General features: G+C 45.1%; 2 protein-coding genes across 10 annotated transcripts in view; one reads left to right on the plus strand and one right to left on the minus strand.

Annotated features, from left to right (window-relative positions):
• EXD1 (exonuclease 3'-5' domain containing 1) overlaps window positions 1-12940 on the minus strand; it is a 57303-nt gene extending 44363 nt beyond the window's left edge. Inside the window, exons 1-3 of one of the 9 annotated variants that reach the window (XM_053285813.1) lie at window positions 12715-12940; window positions 296-464; window positions 158-196 (exon numbers count right to left, since the gene is read on the minus strand). In XM_053285813.1, coding sequence (XP_053141788.1) covers window positions 158-196; window positions 296-428 — 172 coding nt within the window. In that variant the 5' untranslated portion in view covers window positions 429-464; window positions 12715-12940. Of the gene's footprint in view, window positions 1-157; window positions 197-295; window positions 500-8070; window positions 8089-12310; window positions 12429-12663 lie in introns of those variants that run through there. The other 8 variants (XM_053285812.1, XM_053285809.1, XM_053285811.1 and 5 more) reach the window with 8 other exon arrangements.
• Window positions 12941-12969: 29 nt separating this feature from the next.
• The window catches only part of CHP1 (calcineurin like EF-hand protein 1), a 49708-nt gene continuing 48616 nt past the window's right edge, over window positions 12970-14061 (plus strand). Inside the window, exon 1 of the mRNA XM_053285827.1 lies at window positions 12970-13171. Coding sequence (XP_053141802.1) covers window positions 13105-13171 — 67 coding nt within the window. The 5' untranslated portion in view covers window positions 12970-13104. The remainder of the gene's footprint in view (window positions 13172-14061) is intronic.

Raw genomic sequence — 14061 nt, forward strand, 5'->3', positions numbered from 1 at the left:
CTATCTGATGTTTGTTTTTAGATTGTGAGCCCTTTGAGGACAGGGATCCATCTTATTTATGTATTATTTCTCTGTGTAAACCACGCTGAGCCATTTTTGGAAGGGCAGTATAGAAACAGAATAAAATAAATAAATAAATAAATAAATAAATAATAACCTTCCAATTCCCATTGACTCAACGTTTCCTTATTCATGCCTATAGGTGGGAACAGAACCTCTGTGAATAACGAGAGTCTCCTGCATTGTAATAATGACATTCAATAGATATAAATTTCATTCAGATTAAGAGCAGAACCTTTGTTCAGGAGGATACTTCGGCTGGAATCCACATGCTGCAGCACCCCCTGGAATTTGCCACATTTCAGTGTTATTGTCACAGTTTTTCCTAGAATGTCATTGAGCAAGTGGTAATCGCTGCTAGGATCCATTGTGGTTTTTATTTCCCAAGGCAGCTGGGTTTCATCCTGCATAAGTAACCAGAGTCAATTGATCAAGTTATCTGCAGAAATATATATAAACAACAAAACCTTGATAAATTATCTTTTAAAAAATCATTCTTCAACATGTTACAAAGTCTAGCCTTAAACTTCATATGAGAAACAAAAAGCGCAATAACAAAACCCTTTAAATTTGTGGAATTCCATCTGACCAAGTTGTCCCATGGAAAATAATCACAGAAATCCAGGCCTAAAAATGTCCTGAAGGTGTTCCGTAACAACACCACAAAATGCAGAAGGCTTAAGCAAATGGCCAGTTATGCAAAAGAAGCTGAAAAACAGAACTAGTAGAAAAGTACTGGGAGAAAGCATAAGAGAGTCATAGGAACATAGGAAACTGCCATATACTGAGTCAGACCATTGGTCTATCTAGCTCAGTATTGTCTTCACAGACTGGCAGCGGCTTCTCCAAGGTTCCAGGCAGGAATCTCTCTCAGCCCTATCTTGGAGAAGCCAGGGAGGGAACTTGAAACCATCTGCTCTTCCCAGAGCAGCTTCATCCCCTGAGGGAAATATCTTGCATCAAGTCTCCCATTCATATGCAACCAGGGCAGACCCTGCTTAGCTATGGGGACAAGTCATGCTTGCTACCACAAGACTGGTTTCAGATATTTCTGAATGATAGTTGTAATGGCTCAGCATGCAGCCTTTACAATGTAGAAACCGCAATTCGACATCACTACCTTTATATTAAGAAGAGACAATGGAAAAATTTTTTTGTGAAGGCCATCGATCCAAGGAACTGTTATTCAGTCTGATCAGGACAAGGCTGCACTTTGTCTTAAGGATCATGTATGCAGCTTGGGGTACTTTCAGATCTAGTATCGCTGCTGGATTTGCAAGGGGCATCCATAGCACATAATGCCTTGCACTTGTTTTGGCCAGTACACCAGCAATAGTATATTTGGTCTTAGAAAGGTGGTTTGGCCACAGTTATTCTAAGTCTTTATTTTGGTCTTTGACCAGCATAACAACAAAATAGGGAAGAAGAAAAACAAACAGTTAAGACAATCTACTCCTACAAGGTAATAATAATTTTTAATTGTAAGCCGCCCTGAGCCATTTTGGAGGGGCGATATACAAATCAAATAGATAGATAGATAGATAAAATAAAATAAAATAGGGGAACTCTATAAAATTACCTTAAACATAATATAGTGAGTAGAAGAAGCTAAAAGTTAATATTATGAACATAAAATTATATGTAAAAATTAATCACCACTGGTATCAGAATGATACTGAGTATAAAGGTGGCAAGACAGCAAAATTATGTGCCTAATACAGAACCAATGGTGTAGAATCTCATACGATATTGTATTCTATACTATGTATGGCAACAGCACGTCCGACAAGTGGGCACAACATACATACAGGTGCTAAAATGTTTAGTTCTTATTAAACTCTAAATGAATTTTGCTAGCTATAAGGCAGAACTTGGCCACATTACAGGATCTAAAGTCATTCTGATCTGTCAAGAGGAAATTAAGATAAAAAGAATCAGTACAGCCTGGATATGAGCTTATATGGGGAGATAAACTTATGCCGAATGACACAGTAATACTGACAATACAAGATGAGCCTTCGTTTCAATCTCACTGGAGTAACAGGAGCAAATATGCTCTCTATATGGAATTTTTTAATATCTTCCTTCCATCACAGCTGTGCACAAGGCATTACATCAGGCCAATGTCAGAGCTCTGTGGTACTTTGGGACTGTTAACTGGTTTAAATAGTCGGCAGGGGTAAAGCTCATAATTTGATTGCCCAAAAAGACACCAACCGGAATGGAGCCCTGATCAATTTCCTACTCCATATCATAAACTCTTTACCTTATTTTGACTCTGGTGCTTTTACAACCCAAGGTTAGCAATGTGGTGGGAGAAAAACCATAATGATATAGCCTTTCCTCCACCCCTTTTTCTCACCTTGAGTGATGGATGTCACAGTTATTCATACTCCAGTAAGAATCACTGCCACAGGTGCAGAATGCATCATCCAGATAGTTAACAGGGGCAAATTACAGAAACACATCACAGTTAGGGATGTGCATGAATTGGTTCGGAGGCCCTTTTTTGGACCTCTGAACTGGTTCAAAGGACCGGTGGTTCAACCGGTTCACTGGTGGGGGGGTTACCTTTAAGGAGCAAGAACGATGCTCTTACCCCACCACCACGTTTCCACTGCTGGCTCTGTGATTAAAAATAGTCCCATGGGGCAGCAGCGTACCTCCTTGCCACCCTGGTGCACATCAGACCAGAAGTGCCTGGTGTGCGTGCTTATCATTCCAACGTGCACGGGGGTGTCAAGGAGTTACACTGCTGACCCATGGGACCATTTTTAATCACAGCACCATCAGGGGAAACGTGGGGGGGGGAGCACCCTCACTGCTCCTTAAAGATACCCCCACCCCCGCCGTCGAACTGGCCATCGACAGTTCTGTGCACATCCCTAATCATAGTACGTCAACACAAAAAAGTTCTCTATTGGCTATGTTTTCAGTGTTGGTCTCTGGCTTTAAAGTCTTTGAAAAGCAGAATATAAATATTGGGCAGCATCCAGACCTTCAACGGAGCACTGCACTATTTTCAGAAGCCGTGTACACAGACAGAAGTATTTGCACTCATGCAAGGACTCCTTGAACTCACAGCAAAAATCCTTGCATGAGCACAACTCTCCATCAACAGTGCTCTGCCAAAGGTCTGTATGCCATCCACTATAAAACAACTAAATGGTCTGGGCTCCAGGTATCTATAAGATGACCTTTCCCCAATGAATTTGCCTAAATTGATAGCTTTTTCAGAGGCCCTTTTCAAGAATCCCCTGCCTTTGTAATTTAGGCAGGTGGCTACCAAAGCGAGTGGTGTAGTGGTTAGAGTGCAGGACTAGGACCGGGGAGACCTGAGTTCAAATCACCATTCAGCCATGATACTTGCTGGGTGACTCTGGGCCAGTCACTGGGTGACACTGGGCCAGTCACTCAGCCTAACCTACTTCACAGGGTTGTTGTGAGGAGAAACTTAACTATCTATACTGCTCTGGGTTCCTTGGAGAAAGAGCAGCATATAAATGTTAAAAAACACAAAGAAGAAGAAGATCACTGCCTTAAACAAATAAGTTTGAGCATTCTGTACATAAATTTATTTCTGCACTTAATCTACTCTATCTCCAAGGGCTTCTGGGAGATCACAATAGGTGAATGCTAAGATAGTAATCTCTCTCAACCAATCCTAAATGCTATAATTTTATTTTAGATAGTAAAACATGCAAGTCTTTAGCGCTGCAAGACTAAAAGTCATTTGTGGGGTGGGGGGGACACATAATTAGGGATGTACAGAACCGGTTTGATCGCAAACTAGTCCACTATGAACTGGGCCAGTTTGATCGTAAATCAGTTCAAGCTGGTTCATCGATCCAACCAGCCTGGAGGTGGGGGGATGTTCAACCGAACCGCAGCAATCGGTCCGTGCACACCCCTAAATACATCACTCAAAAGGCAGAAATGATTTAAAGCATATTACCAGACAATACTGCAGTTTGTTTTTAGAATGGGATGAAAGGTAATCTATGAACTCAGCTTGTACTGTACTATGTGTGGAATCAAATTAGCAATCTCCTCATTCAACAGAGCCAATTTTCTGGACAATGTTATCACATCAAATTCCATTGCCCCGAGAGCTTGCACTTATCACCACCACTTATTGAGAATATATAATTTAAAGTCTTGGCTAATGTTGCTATCTTTAAGGTAGAAATTCAGAGCAATCTAAACAAGCTAGCATTACAAGTCACCTGAACCCTGGGGCAGGCCTACAAGTCATTGTTGACTGAGGAATGTAACTTATTTGAAAAGCTTGCCATACCATAAGACTAGTTCTGCAAGTAATAGCATTTATTTCAGAACAATACAGAGCCAGTGAGCACAACTGAGCATCACATCTCCTGCTAGTATCTTCTATTTTCTAGTTTTGGATCTAACAAACTTCTGTAGAAGAGAAATCAGACAAGAGCACACTGAACCCAGTAAGCAGGCACCATCACAGAAATGAGATAAGAGTGACCTCAAAGGTAGCAGAATCAAGGAGAAACTAGGGAAAATGTTCCTCGAGTATGTTTACACAATCAAATTACATCTACATGTAGCTTTACAGTTGCTTAATTTATTTATATATTTGTTTATTTATCTATCAAATTTGTACACCTCCTTAAACTTTCGTCTCTGGGCAGTTAACAATAGCGTAACACCAGTTAAAAACATATACAAAAAACTTAAAACAATTTAAAAATAAACCAGAGATTAAAACCCCAAAAATGTAGGAAGTTGAGAAAGCTTGGGTGAAAAGATGGGGATTCACGTGTTTTTTGAAAATTGCCAGAGATGGGGAGGATCGTATCTCAGCAGGGAGCGCAGAGGCGTAACTAGAGAAAATAGCACCTAGGGCAAGCATTGAAATTCCTGTCCAAACAGGAATGATGGGACTTGTAGTCAACAATATCTGGAAATCCCTGTTAAAAGGAACACTGTACCATCTAAAGATGGTTGTTGATCAAAACCTGAAAACATGAGCCATCTCTGTAAAAAACTTAGAACAACAGTCAGGAGTTATGCAAGGATTCCAAGTGTCATTTTCTCTGTCTCATCTCATACTTTAAAAAACATGACTTTGTCCTAGAGGATCACCTGCACAAACAGCCACTAGCAAAATAGGGAAAGAAGAAGGTGGTGGGGTGTGTGTGTGTCTACAGGTGAAACTCGAAAAATTAGAATATCATGCAAAAGTTCATTAATTTCAGTAATGCAAATTAAAAGGTGAAACTGATATATGAGATAGACGCATTACATGCAAAGCGAGATAAGTCAAGCCTTAATTTGTTATAATTGTGATGATCATGGCGTACAGCTCATGAGAACCCCAAATCCACAATCCCAGAAAATTAGAATATTGTGAAAAGGTTCAACAGTCTAGGCTCCAGGTGTCCCACTCCAATCAGCTAATCAATCCATAACACCTGCAAAGGGTTCCTGAGCCTTTAAATGGTGTCTCAGTCTGGTTCATTAGGAATCACAATCATGGGAAAGACTGCTGACTTGACAGTTGTGCAGAAAACCATCATTGACACCCTCCATAAGGAGGGAAAGCCTCAAAAGGTAATTGCAAAAGAAGCTGGATGTTCCCAAAGTGCTGTATCAAAGCACATTAATAGAAAGTTATGTGGAAGGGGAAAGTGTGGAAGAAAAAGGTGAACAAGCAGCAGGGATGACCGCAGCCTGGAGAGGATTGTCAGGAAAAGGCCATTCAAAAGTGTTGGGGACTTTCACAAGGAGTGGATTGAGGCTGGAGTTAGTGCATCAAGAGCCACCACACACAGACGGATCCTGGACATGGGCTCCAAATGTCGTATTCCTCTTGTCAAGCCGCTCCGGAACAACAAACAACGTCAGAAGCGTCTTACCTGGGCTCAAGAAAAAAAGAACTGGTCTGTTGCTCAGTGGTCCAAAGTCCTCTTTTCTGATGAGAGCAACTTTTGCATCTCGTTTGGAAACCAAGGACCCAGAGTCTGGAGGAAGAATGGAGAGGCACACAATGCAAGATGCTTGAAGTCCAGTGTGAAGTTTCCACAGTCTGTGTTGATTTGGGGAGCCATATCATCTGCTGGTGTTGGTCCACTGTGCTTCATTAAGTCCAGGGTCAACGCAGCCGTCTATCAGGAGATTTTGGAGCACTTCATGCTTCCTTCCGCAGATGAGCTGTATGGGGATGCTGACTTCATTTTCCAGCAGGACTTGGCACCTGCCCACACTGCCAAAAGTACCAAAACCTGGTTCAATGACCATGGGATTACTGTGCTTGATTGGCCAGCAAACTCGCCTGACCTGAACCCCATAGAGAATCTATGGGGCATTGCCAAGAGAAGGATGAGAGACATGAGACCAAACAATGCAGAAGAGCTGAAGGCCGCTATTGAAGCATCCTGGTCTTCCATAACACCTTAGCAGTGCCACAGGCTGATAGCATCCATGCCACTCCGCATTGAGGCAGTAATTGCTGCAAAAGGGGCCCAAACCAAGTACTGAATACATATGCATGCTTATACTTTTCAGAGGTCCGATATTGTTCTATTGACAATCCTTGTTTTATTGGTTTCATGTAATATTCTAATTTTCTGAGATTGTGGATTTGGGGTTCTCATGAGCTGTACGCCATGATCATCACAATTATAACAAATTAAGGCTTGACTTATCTCGCTTTGCATGTAATGCGTCTATCTCATATATCAGTTTCACCTTTTAATTTGCATTACTGAAATTAATGAACTTTTACACGATATTCTAATTTTTTGAGTTTCATCTGTATAAACCAGTGAATGATTCCTGCCAGCCTTTGTCTTTTGATGACTGTTGGCTCATGATGGGGTATATGTGCATTCACCACACTAGTGCTTACTTTGACACCAAGAAGGAGGAGGATACATTAGTTTGCCACACTAGACAGAGGCATTTGCAACAGGAGCAGACAGCCAAGTTCTGCCAGGGCCAAAACCAGCCCCTGCCAGACTAAGAAATCATTGTTATTTGCCCCTTCCTGTCACAAGCAGTGTGCTGTTCTATTATTATTGACTCTAACTCTCAGATATCCCAGTCATGGATGGAAAATTCAAGGTCAATTTACAAGAGACACGTTTTCTTCATGGAAGTTTCTTCTGTGCAGGTGTTGTGCAGAAACCCATGTGTAGTGACCACCAGGGGCATAGCAAGGTTGGAATGGGCCAAGATTAGATTTTAAAATGGGCCTCCAGCCCCTCAAAGTCCAGGGCCTCCACACACCCCAGGCCCCCAAGGATTTAAATCTGATATTTCAAAATAAGTATGCTGCCTGGAAATACATTTCACTGAATACACACATCCACACTTCACAGTATATAGTGATATACATTGAGTACTATATATTTGTGCTACTTTTAATGCCTAGAACACACTAGCAACGCTAATTATTAAAATGGCCCCCTCACTGCAGATTAGTAAAGGAGACTTTCAACCATGCAGGGTGAGCCTATGTTTGTTTTCTCAGAATTCTGAACAAATTCAGTAAAGTTTGATTCCAGGAGGTTTTTCACACGAGGCTTTTAAAGCCCTTTAACACACATCTCCTCTGGAATGGAGGTGCTACATTCACATGTTGGCCAGATTTACCCTGAAGTCCCTGCAAGTTATTGGAGAGCAGTTCACACACAAGAAAAATAAAATAAAATAAAATAAAAGCACAACACATGCTTCACAGTTCTCACTCAGACCTTCTGGGTTGCAAAACAACTTGAACATAAGTGCATTTATAAATGAATGAATGAAAATAAATAAAATATACTTGTTCCAGAAGTTTTTGTAATTTTCTGCCCTGAAACAAGCCACTTATAGGCCTTTTTAGATAGTTTTTGTTTTTAAAGCCAGCACATTTTTCAGTCTGTTTTAAATTAAATATTCAGAGACTTCTCAGCCTCGCCCCACCCCCCATATCAAAGCCCTATGGCAAGCAGATTCCTATGGGGAGGGGACCACAAAAAGGAATTCACAGCCTACCTGGCAAAAGCTGTGCTGGATGGTCTGGGCAGAGGGTCGTCGTCGTCTGCTGCTGCAGAGGACTCTGCCTGCCTCCTCCTTCCTGGCTTGCTTGGCCTGCTGAGTACAGGCTTCAGGGAGGCCTACTTGGAGGCCTCTCTGGAAGCCCCGCCCACCTGCCGATCAGCTGAGAGGCGGGGGGAGAAGAGCTCTGCAGTTTGCAGGCCTTGCCGATCCTAGGCCTCACTGATCAGCCGGAGCTGGAGGCAAGTGGCTGAGGGGCCCTGGGGCTGGGCAGGTGGGCAATGGGGTGGGGGCGGCAGGAACTGGTGTGGCGCCCCCACCTCAGTGGCGCCTAGGGCACGTGCCCTGCCTGCCCCCTCAAGTTCCGCCTATGAGGGAGCGCATTCCACAATCTCGGGGCAGCGACTGAGAAGGCCCGTTTCTGTGTAGCCACCAAACGAGTTGGCGGTAACTGGAGACGGATCTCCTCAGATGACCTCAATGGGCGGTGGGGCTCGTAGTAAAGAAGATGCTCTCTTAGATACCCAGGGCCTAAGCCGTTTAGGGCTTTAGTGGTTTACTTGCAGGGCTCTCATTAGAGAGCCCTGATAGGATGCAGGTTCTGGAACAAATCAGCCATTTTGTGTCCCCTTCCAGTTTATTTTAATGGGGGTTAAAAAGAGTGTGGCCTGAGATGGTTGCCCTGCTTGCTCTGCCCTATTTACTTGAATGAGGGCTGAATGGCTTTAGGCACACGTGACTCACTATATTATATGCCCAAATAATACAGGGCCAAGGCAGATAAGTCACCACCCATAAGTGGATTGGATTTTCAAAATTAATCTAAGACAGTTGCTGAGTTGATGCAGAAATCACTTTGTCCCATGGGTTTTTCTTACTTCATTGTCTCAAAATCAAGAGCTACATAAGAACAGCCCTGCTGGATCTGGCCAAAGGCCTATCTAGTCCAGCATCCTATTTCACACACTGTCCCACCAGATTGTATTTGAGAAACCTACAGGGAAGAGCGGAGGCTACGCCATTAATACACCTGTCCTCCACAAATTTGTCTAAGCCCCTTTTAAAACCATCCAAGCTAGTAGTGACCAATTTATTTTATTTATTTATTGTTAAATTTATACCCCGCCTTTCATTAAGAAAATCCCAAGGCGGCTCACAATAAAATTTAAAAACACGATTATAAAAAAGACACATTAAAATATTGAGCTAAAAAGTATAAAAACAAATCTGATGATAATAATAATAATAATAAATAAATAAATAAAAACACAAGCATAAACACAGTACAAAATACAAGAAGCAGCAGGGGAGACAATCATATAAAAGCCTGGGTAAAAAGCCACGATTTGACATGCTTTCTAAAAACTGTGATGGAGACTGAGGAGTGGATACCCACCGGGAGAGCATTCCAGAGTCTGGCGGCAGCAACAGAGAAGGCCCTGTCCTGAGTGCACAACAACCTAGCCTCCCTCATTGTCGACACCCGGAACAGAGCCCCCTCAGATGACCTCGTCAAGCGGGCAGCAACCCTTGGGAGCAGGCGGTCCCTCAGATACTCCGGGCCCAAACCGTTAAGGGCTTTAAAGGTCGAAACCAGCACCTTGAATTGGACCTGGAAACGAACTGGCATCCAGTGCAACTCTTTCAGAATGGATGTGATGTGCTCCCACCGGGCAGCTCCAGATAAAACCCTAGCTGCCACGTTTTGCACTAGTTGCAGTTTCTGCATATTCTTCAAAGACAGCCCCACGTAGAGCATGTTACAGTAATCCAGCTGTGACGTGACTAAGGCATGGGTAACTGTGACCAGAACTGCCTTCTCGAGAAAGGGATGCAGCTGGCGCACTAGCCGAAGCCATGCAAAGGCATTCCTGGCCACCGCCTCCACCTGAGCTTCCAAAAGCAGAGCGGGGTCCAGTAGTACCCCAAAGCTGTGTACTTGCTCCTTCAAGGGGAGTGCAACCCCATCCAGAACTGGTAAAATCTCCTCATCCCGACTGGCTCTCCTGCTGACCAACATTACCTCCATCTTGTCCGGATTCAATTTCAGTTTATTCGCCCACTTCCAACCCATCACGGCCTCCAGCCCCCAATTCAGGACATCCACCACCTCCCTAGGATTAGGTGACAAGGAGAGATAGAGCTGAGTGCCATCCGCATATTGCTGACAACTCAGTCCAAGTCTCTGGATGACCTCTCCCAGCGGCTTCATGTAGATGTTAAACAGCATGGGGGACAAGATCGAACCCTGCGGGACCCCACAGGCCAATGGCCATGGAGCCAAGCAGTAGTCCCCCAGCACCACCTTATGGACCCTCCCCCCAAGAAAGGAACGGAACCACTGCAATGCAGTATCTCCGATTCACATACTCGAGAGGCAGCCCAGAAGGATACCATGGTCGATGGTATCGAACGCTGCTGAGCGGTCCAGCAGAACCAACAGGGACGCACTCCCCCTGTCAAGTTCCCAGCGTAGGTCATTCACTAGAGCGACCAAGGCAGTCTCGGTCCCATATCCGGGGCAGAAGCCAGATTTGAAAAGGGTCCAGATAATCCGTATCATCCACGACCCTCTGCAACTGGGATGCCACCACACGCTCTATCACGTTGCCCAAAAAGAGCAGGTTAGAAACGGGTCTATAGTTGTCCAGGTTGGAGGGATCAAGGGAGGGTTTTTTAATAAAGGTCTTACCACTGCCTCCTTGAGGCATGGTGGCATCCTGCCCTCCCTTAATGAGACATTAATAATCACCTCCAACCATCTACCTGTACGCTCCCTGGCAGCTTTTATTAGCCACGAAGGGCAAGGGTCAAGAGCCCACGATGTTGCCTGCATACTGCCCAGAATCTTGTCCATATCCTCAGGCCGCACCAACTGAAAAGAATGCAACACAACGGGAACAGATGGTACCAGAGGCATGTCTGCCAGAACTGCCAAAACTCTGGAGTCCAAATTGGCACGGATGCAAGCGACTTTATCCGCGAAGTGACACGCAAACTGATCACAACGGGCTGTAGATGATTCCTCCCCCATTATCTGGGGGGATGTGTGCAGCAATGTCTTTGCTACACGGAACAGCTCCGCTAGTCTACACTAAGCAGTTGCAATGGAGGCGGAGAAAAAATGTTTCTTCGCCACCCCCACCGCCATGGAGTAGTTCCTAAAATGGGCTCTAGCCCGTGTTCGGTCGGATTCGTGACGACTCTTCCTCCAGCGTCGTTTCAGCTGCTGCCAGAGTTGTTTCATCTCCCTAAGCTCCGAGGAAAACCAAAGGAGCAGATCGGGCTCCACCAAGCTGGAGAGAGCGTTTAGGAGCAACCTTGTCAACAACCCGGGTCATCTCTCCATTCCAGAGATCAACCAGGGCCTCGAAAGGGTCACCAGCTCTGGACACTGGCAATTCCCTGAGGGCCATCTGAAATCCAAGCGAATCCATAAGCCTCTAGGGGGCAGACCATCCTCGTTCCACCACCCCTGCAGAGGGCAGACAGCACAGTCCAGCTAAACCCCACCATGGATGATCTGTCCATGACAAGGGAGTTATCTCAAACTCCCCAATCTCCAGATCATTTATTCCTTGGTCGACAAAAACCAGATCCAGAGTATGTCCTGCCATGTGGGTAGGGCCCGATACCAACTGAGACAGGCCCATGGTTGCCATGTAGGCCATGAAATCCTGAGCCGCACCCACTAGGGGGGCCTCAGCGTGGACATTGAAATCCCCCCAAACAATAAGTTTGGGGGAACCCAATGCCATCTCCGAGACCACCCCTGCCAACTCAGGTAGGGAGACTGAAGTGCAGTGGGGTGGTGGGTACACCAGCAAAATCCCCAGCCTATCTCGGAGGCCCACCCTCAAGGACAAACACTCAAAATTCTGAGATTGCCTGACAGGGCACCTGGAAATGGGGAGAATCTCTTGATAGATGACTGCAACCCCCCTCTCAATGACCAATGTCATCACCACATCCAGTGACAACCACATATACTTCTAGAGATTGAAAGACTCACTTGCTCCAACCACTTGTGATCCCATTAAGGCAGACCTACCTTGCTCTTTAAGAAACTTTGACTTTAAAGGCTCTTAGGTTGGAACTTCAAGGGAAAAAGAAGAGATTTATACCATAAGAAAAGCCCTACTGGATCAAGACAAGGCTTTTCTATGTCTTTTTGTTACAGTGATCAAAGAAATAGCTCTGGGAAGCTCACTAGCAGGAAATAAAGACATGCCCTCACCAACTGTTGCACGACCATCCCTTGGCTGAACAAGACTAGCTTTTCTTATTCACAGTTTTCCTTTGAGAACGAACAAGGAGCCCAAAGAAGCGAAGTAACTACCACAGGAAACCTAAGCTTACAAGCCTTATAATATTTTGTTTTACGTTGTAATGATAATAGAAGAAGAAGAAGAGCCTATATTATGCAGCGATATCTATAATAATAACAGCAACAACATTGATAATAAAATTCAGCCATCCCAGGTCCTTGGGAAGGACTCGCTGTCTGGATAAAACAAACCAGTCAATAATACCTGTCTGTGTAAACAAATAATAATAATAATAAATAGAGTTTTGCGATATTATACATACTAACAAATATATTGGGGTCCTTCAATAATACTTCCAAGGGCCAACGCCTACTTTTCCAAATAAAAGGGCACTATTACTGCCGTTGCATTCTGGGAGTTGTAGTTCTTAGCAAGACGGTTTAGAACAGCCAGGGGTGACGTCAGAATCAGGCGGGAGGAACTGGGCCGACGGACGAAGCCTAAAGAGCGTCGTTCTGCACAGGCGCAACGCTGTGGGCGGGGCTATAGTGGTTCGCCGAAGAGGAGGAGCAGCAGCAGCCTAAGGTGATAAGAGGGGGTGTAGCGCGCTTTGTCAGTACAGTGTCGGTAGTTGGCGCAAGGTTGTTGTCGTCAGTTGGCTTCCGCTGTCTGTTAGCCAAACGGAGGACTGCCGGTTCTAGACCCAGAGAAGTTTCTCTGGCGCTTCCTTTAGCTGGTTGTTTGTGGTGCGGCGGCGGTTGCGATGGGCTCCCGGGCGTCCACGCTGCTTCGAGACGAGGAGATTGAGGAGATCAAGAAGGAGACGGGCTGTGAGTAGTACCCATGGAGGCAGTTAGTGAGGGGAGGGGATTGGGTGGGCTGGCCTGCTCCCCACCCGGGCCATTCCGTCTCTCTCTGGCGAGGAAGACGAAAATGGTTCGCCGTCTCGCCAGGAAAGGGGCAGATGAATTCCTCTGGTTCTTCACCTTTTCTACGGCGAGCGTGTTTGGGTCGAGTGTGGAGGAGCCGTTGGTGCTTAGTACCCGCTTTCATCTCAAACGGTAGAACTTGAAGCCTCTGGTTTCTCTGGGCAGTTGAAGGGCCGCCAAAGCCCCTTTTTCGCCCTTTCGCTCCCTTCCTCCCCAACGGAGGATGGTTTGGTTTGGTTTTCCTGAGGAATATATTGTCTTGGGCCCTAGGGGAGGCGCCCAGTGGGTTTCTGCCTGATGCAGCTGAGAAGCGGGTCCTTAGGACTGAAGCTTCGGCAGCAGGTGCCGCTTCCCCCGTCACGGGACACAGCGAGAAGCGGCAGCTGCCGAAATGTCCTCTTCCACGCAATTGGTAAAGGTACAGGAGCCTTTTCTCTGGAACATTTGGTCATCCTCTCTGCCACGTGACACCAGAGGTCATGTTCCTCAATACAGCCCAAAGGCGTGCCTCTGATCAAATTTGAGAGACATCTGTTTCGGCTGCCTTATTGCCAAAGAGTGCAGGTGTCAGTAGCCCAAGTACTGATCTGGTAGGCCTGGCACAATGGGGCTGATAGTCTTTTGGTAAAAGATGGATTTTACAGGATTGCCTTCTAATGTGGAGTACAACTCTAATTTGACTTTTGTTAGTATATCAAATTAATCATTGCAGTTGACTTCTTGAAAAAGAGAATTTCTGGAGTTTAAAAGCATATGGGGAGAGGTTCTTTTATGGCTGACATATGAAGATC

This window comes from Hemicordylus capensis, chromosome 1 (assembly GCF_027244095.1).
Source record: "Hemicordylus capensis ecotype Gifberg chromosome 1, rHemCap1.1.pri, whole genome shotgun sequence".
NCBI lineage: Eukaryota > Metazoa > Chordata > Lepidosauria > Squamata > Cordylidae > Hemicordylus > Hemicordylus capensis.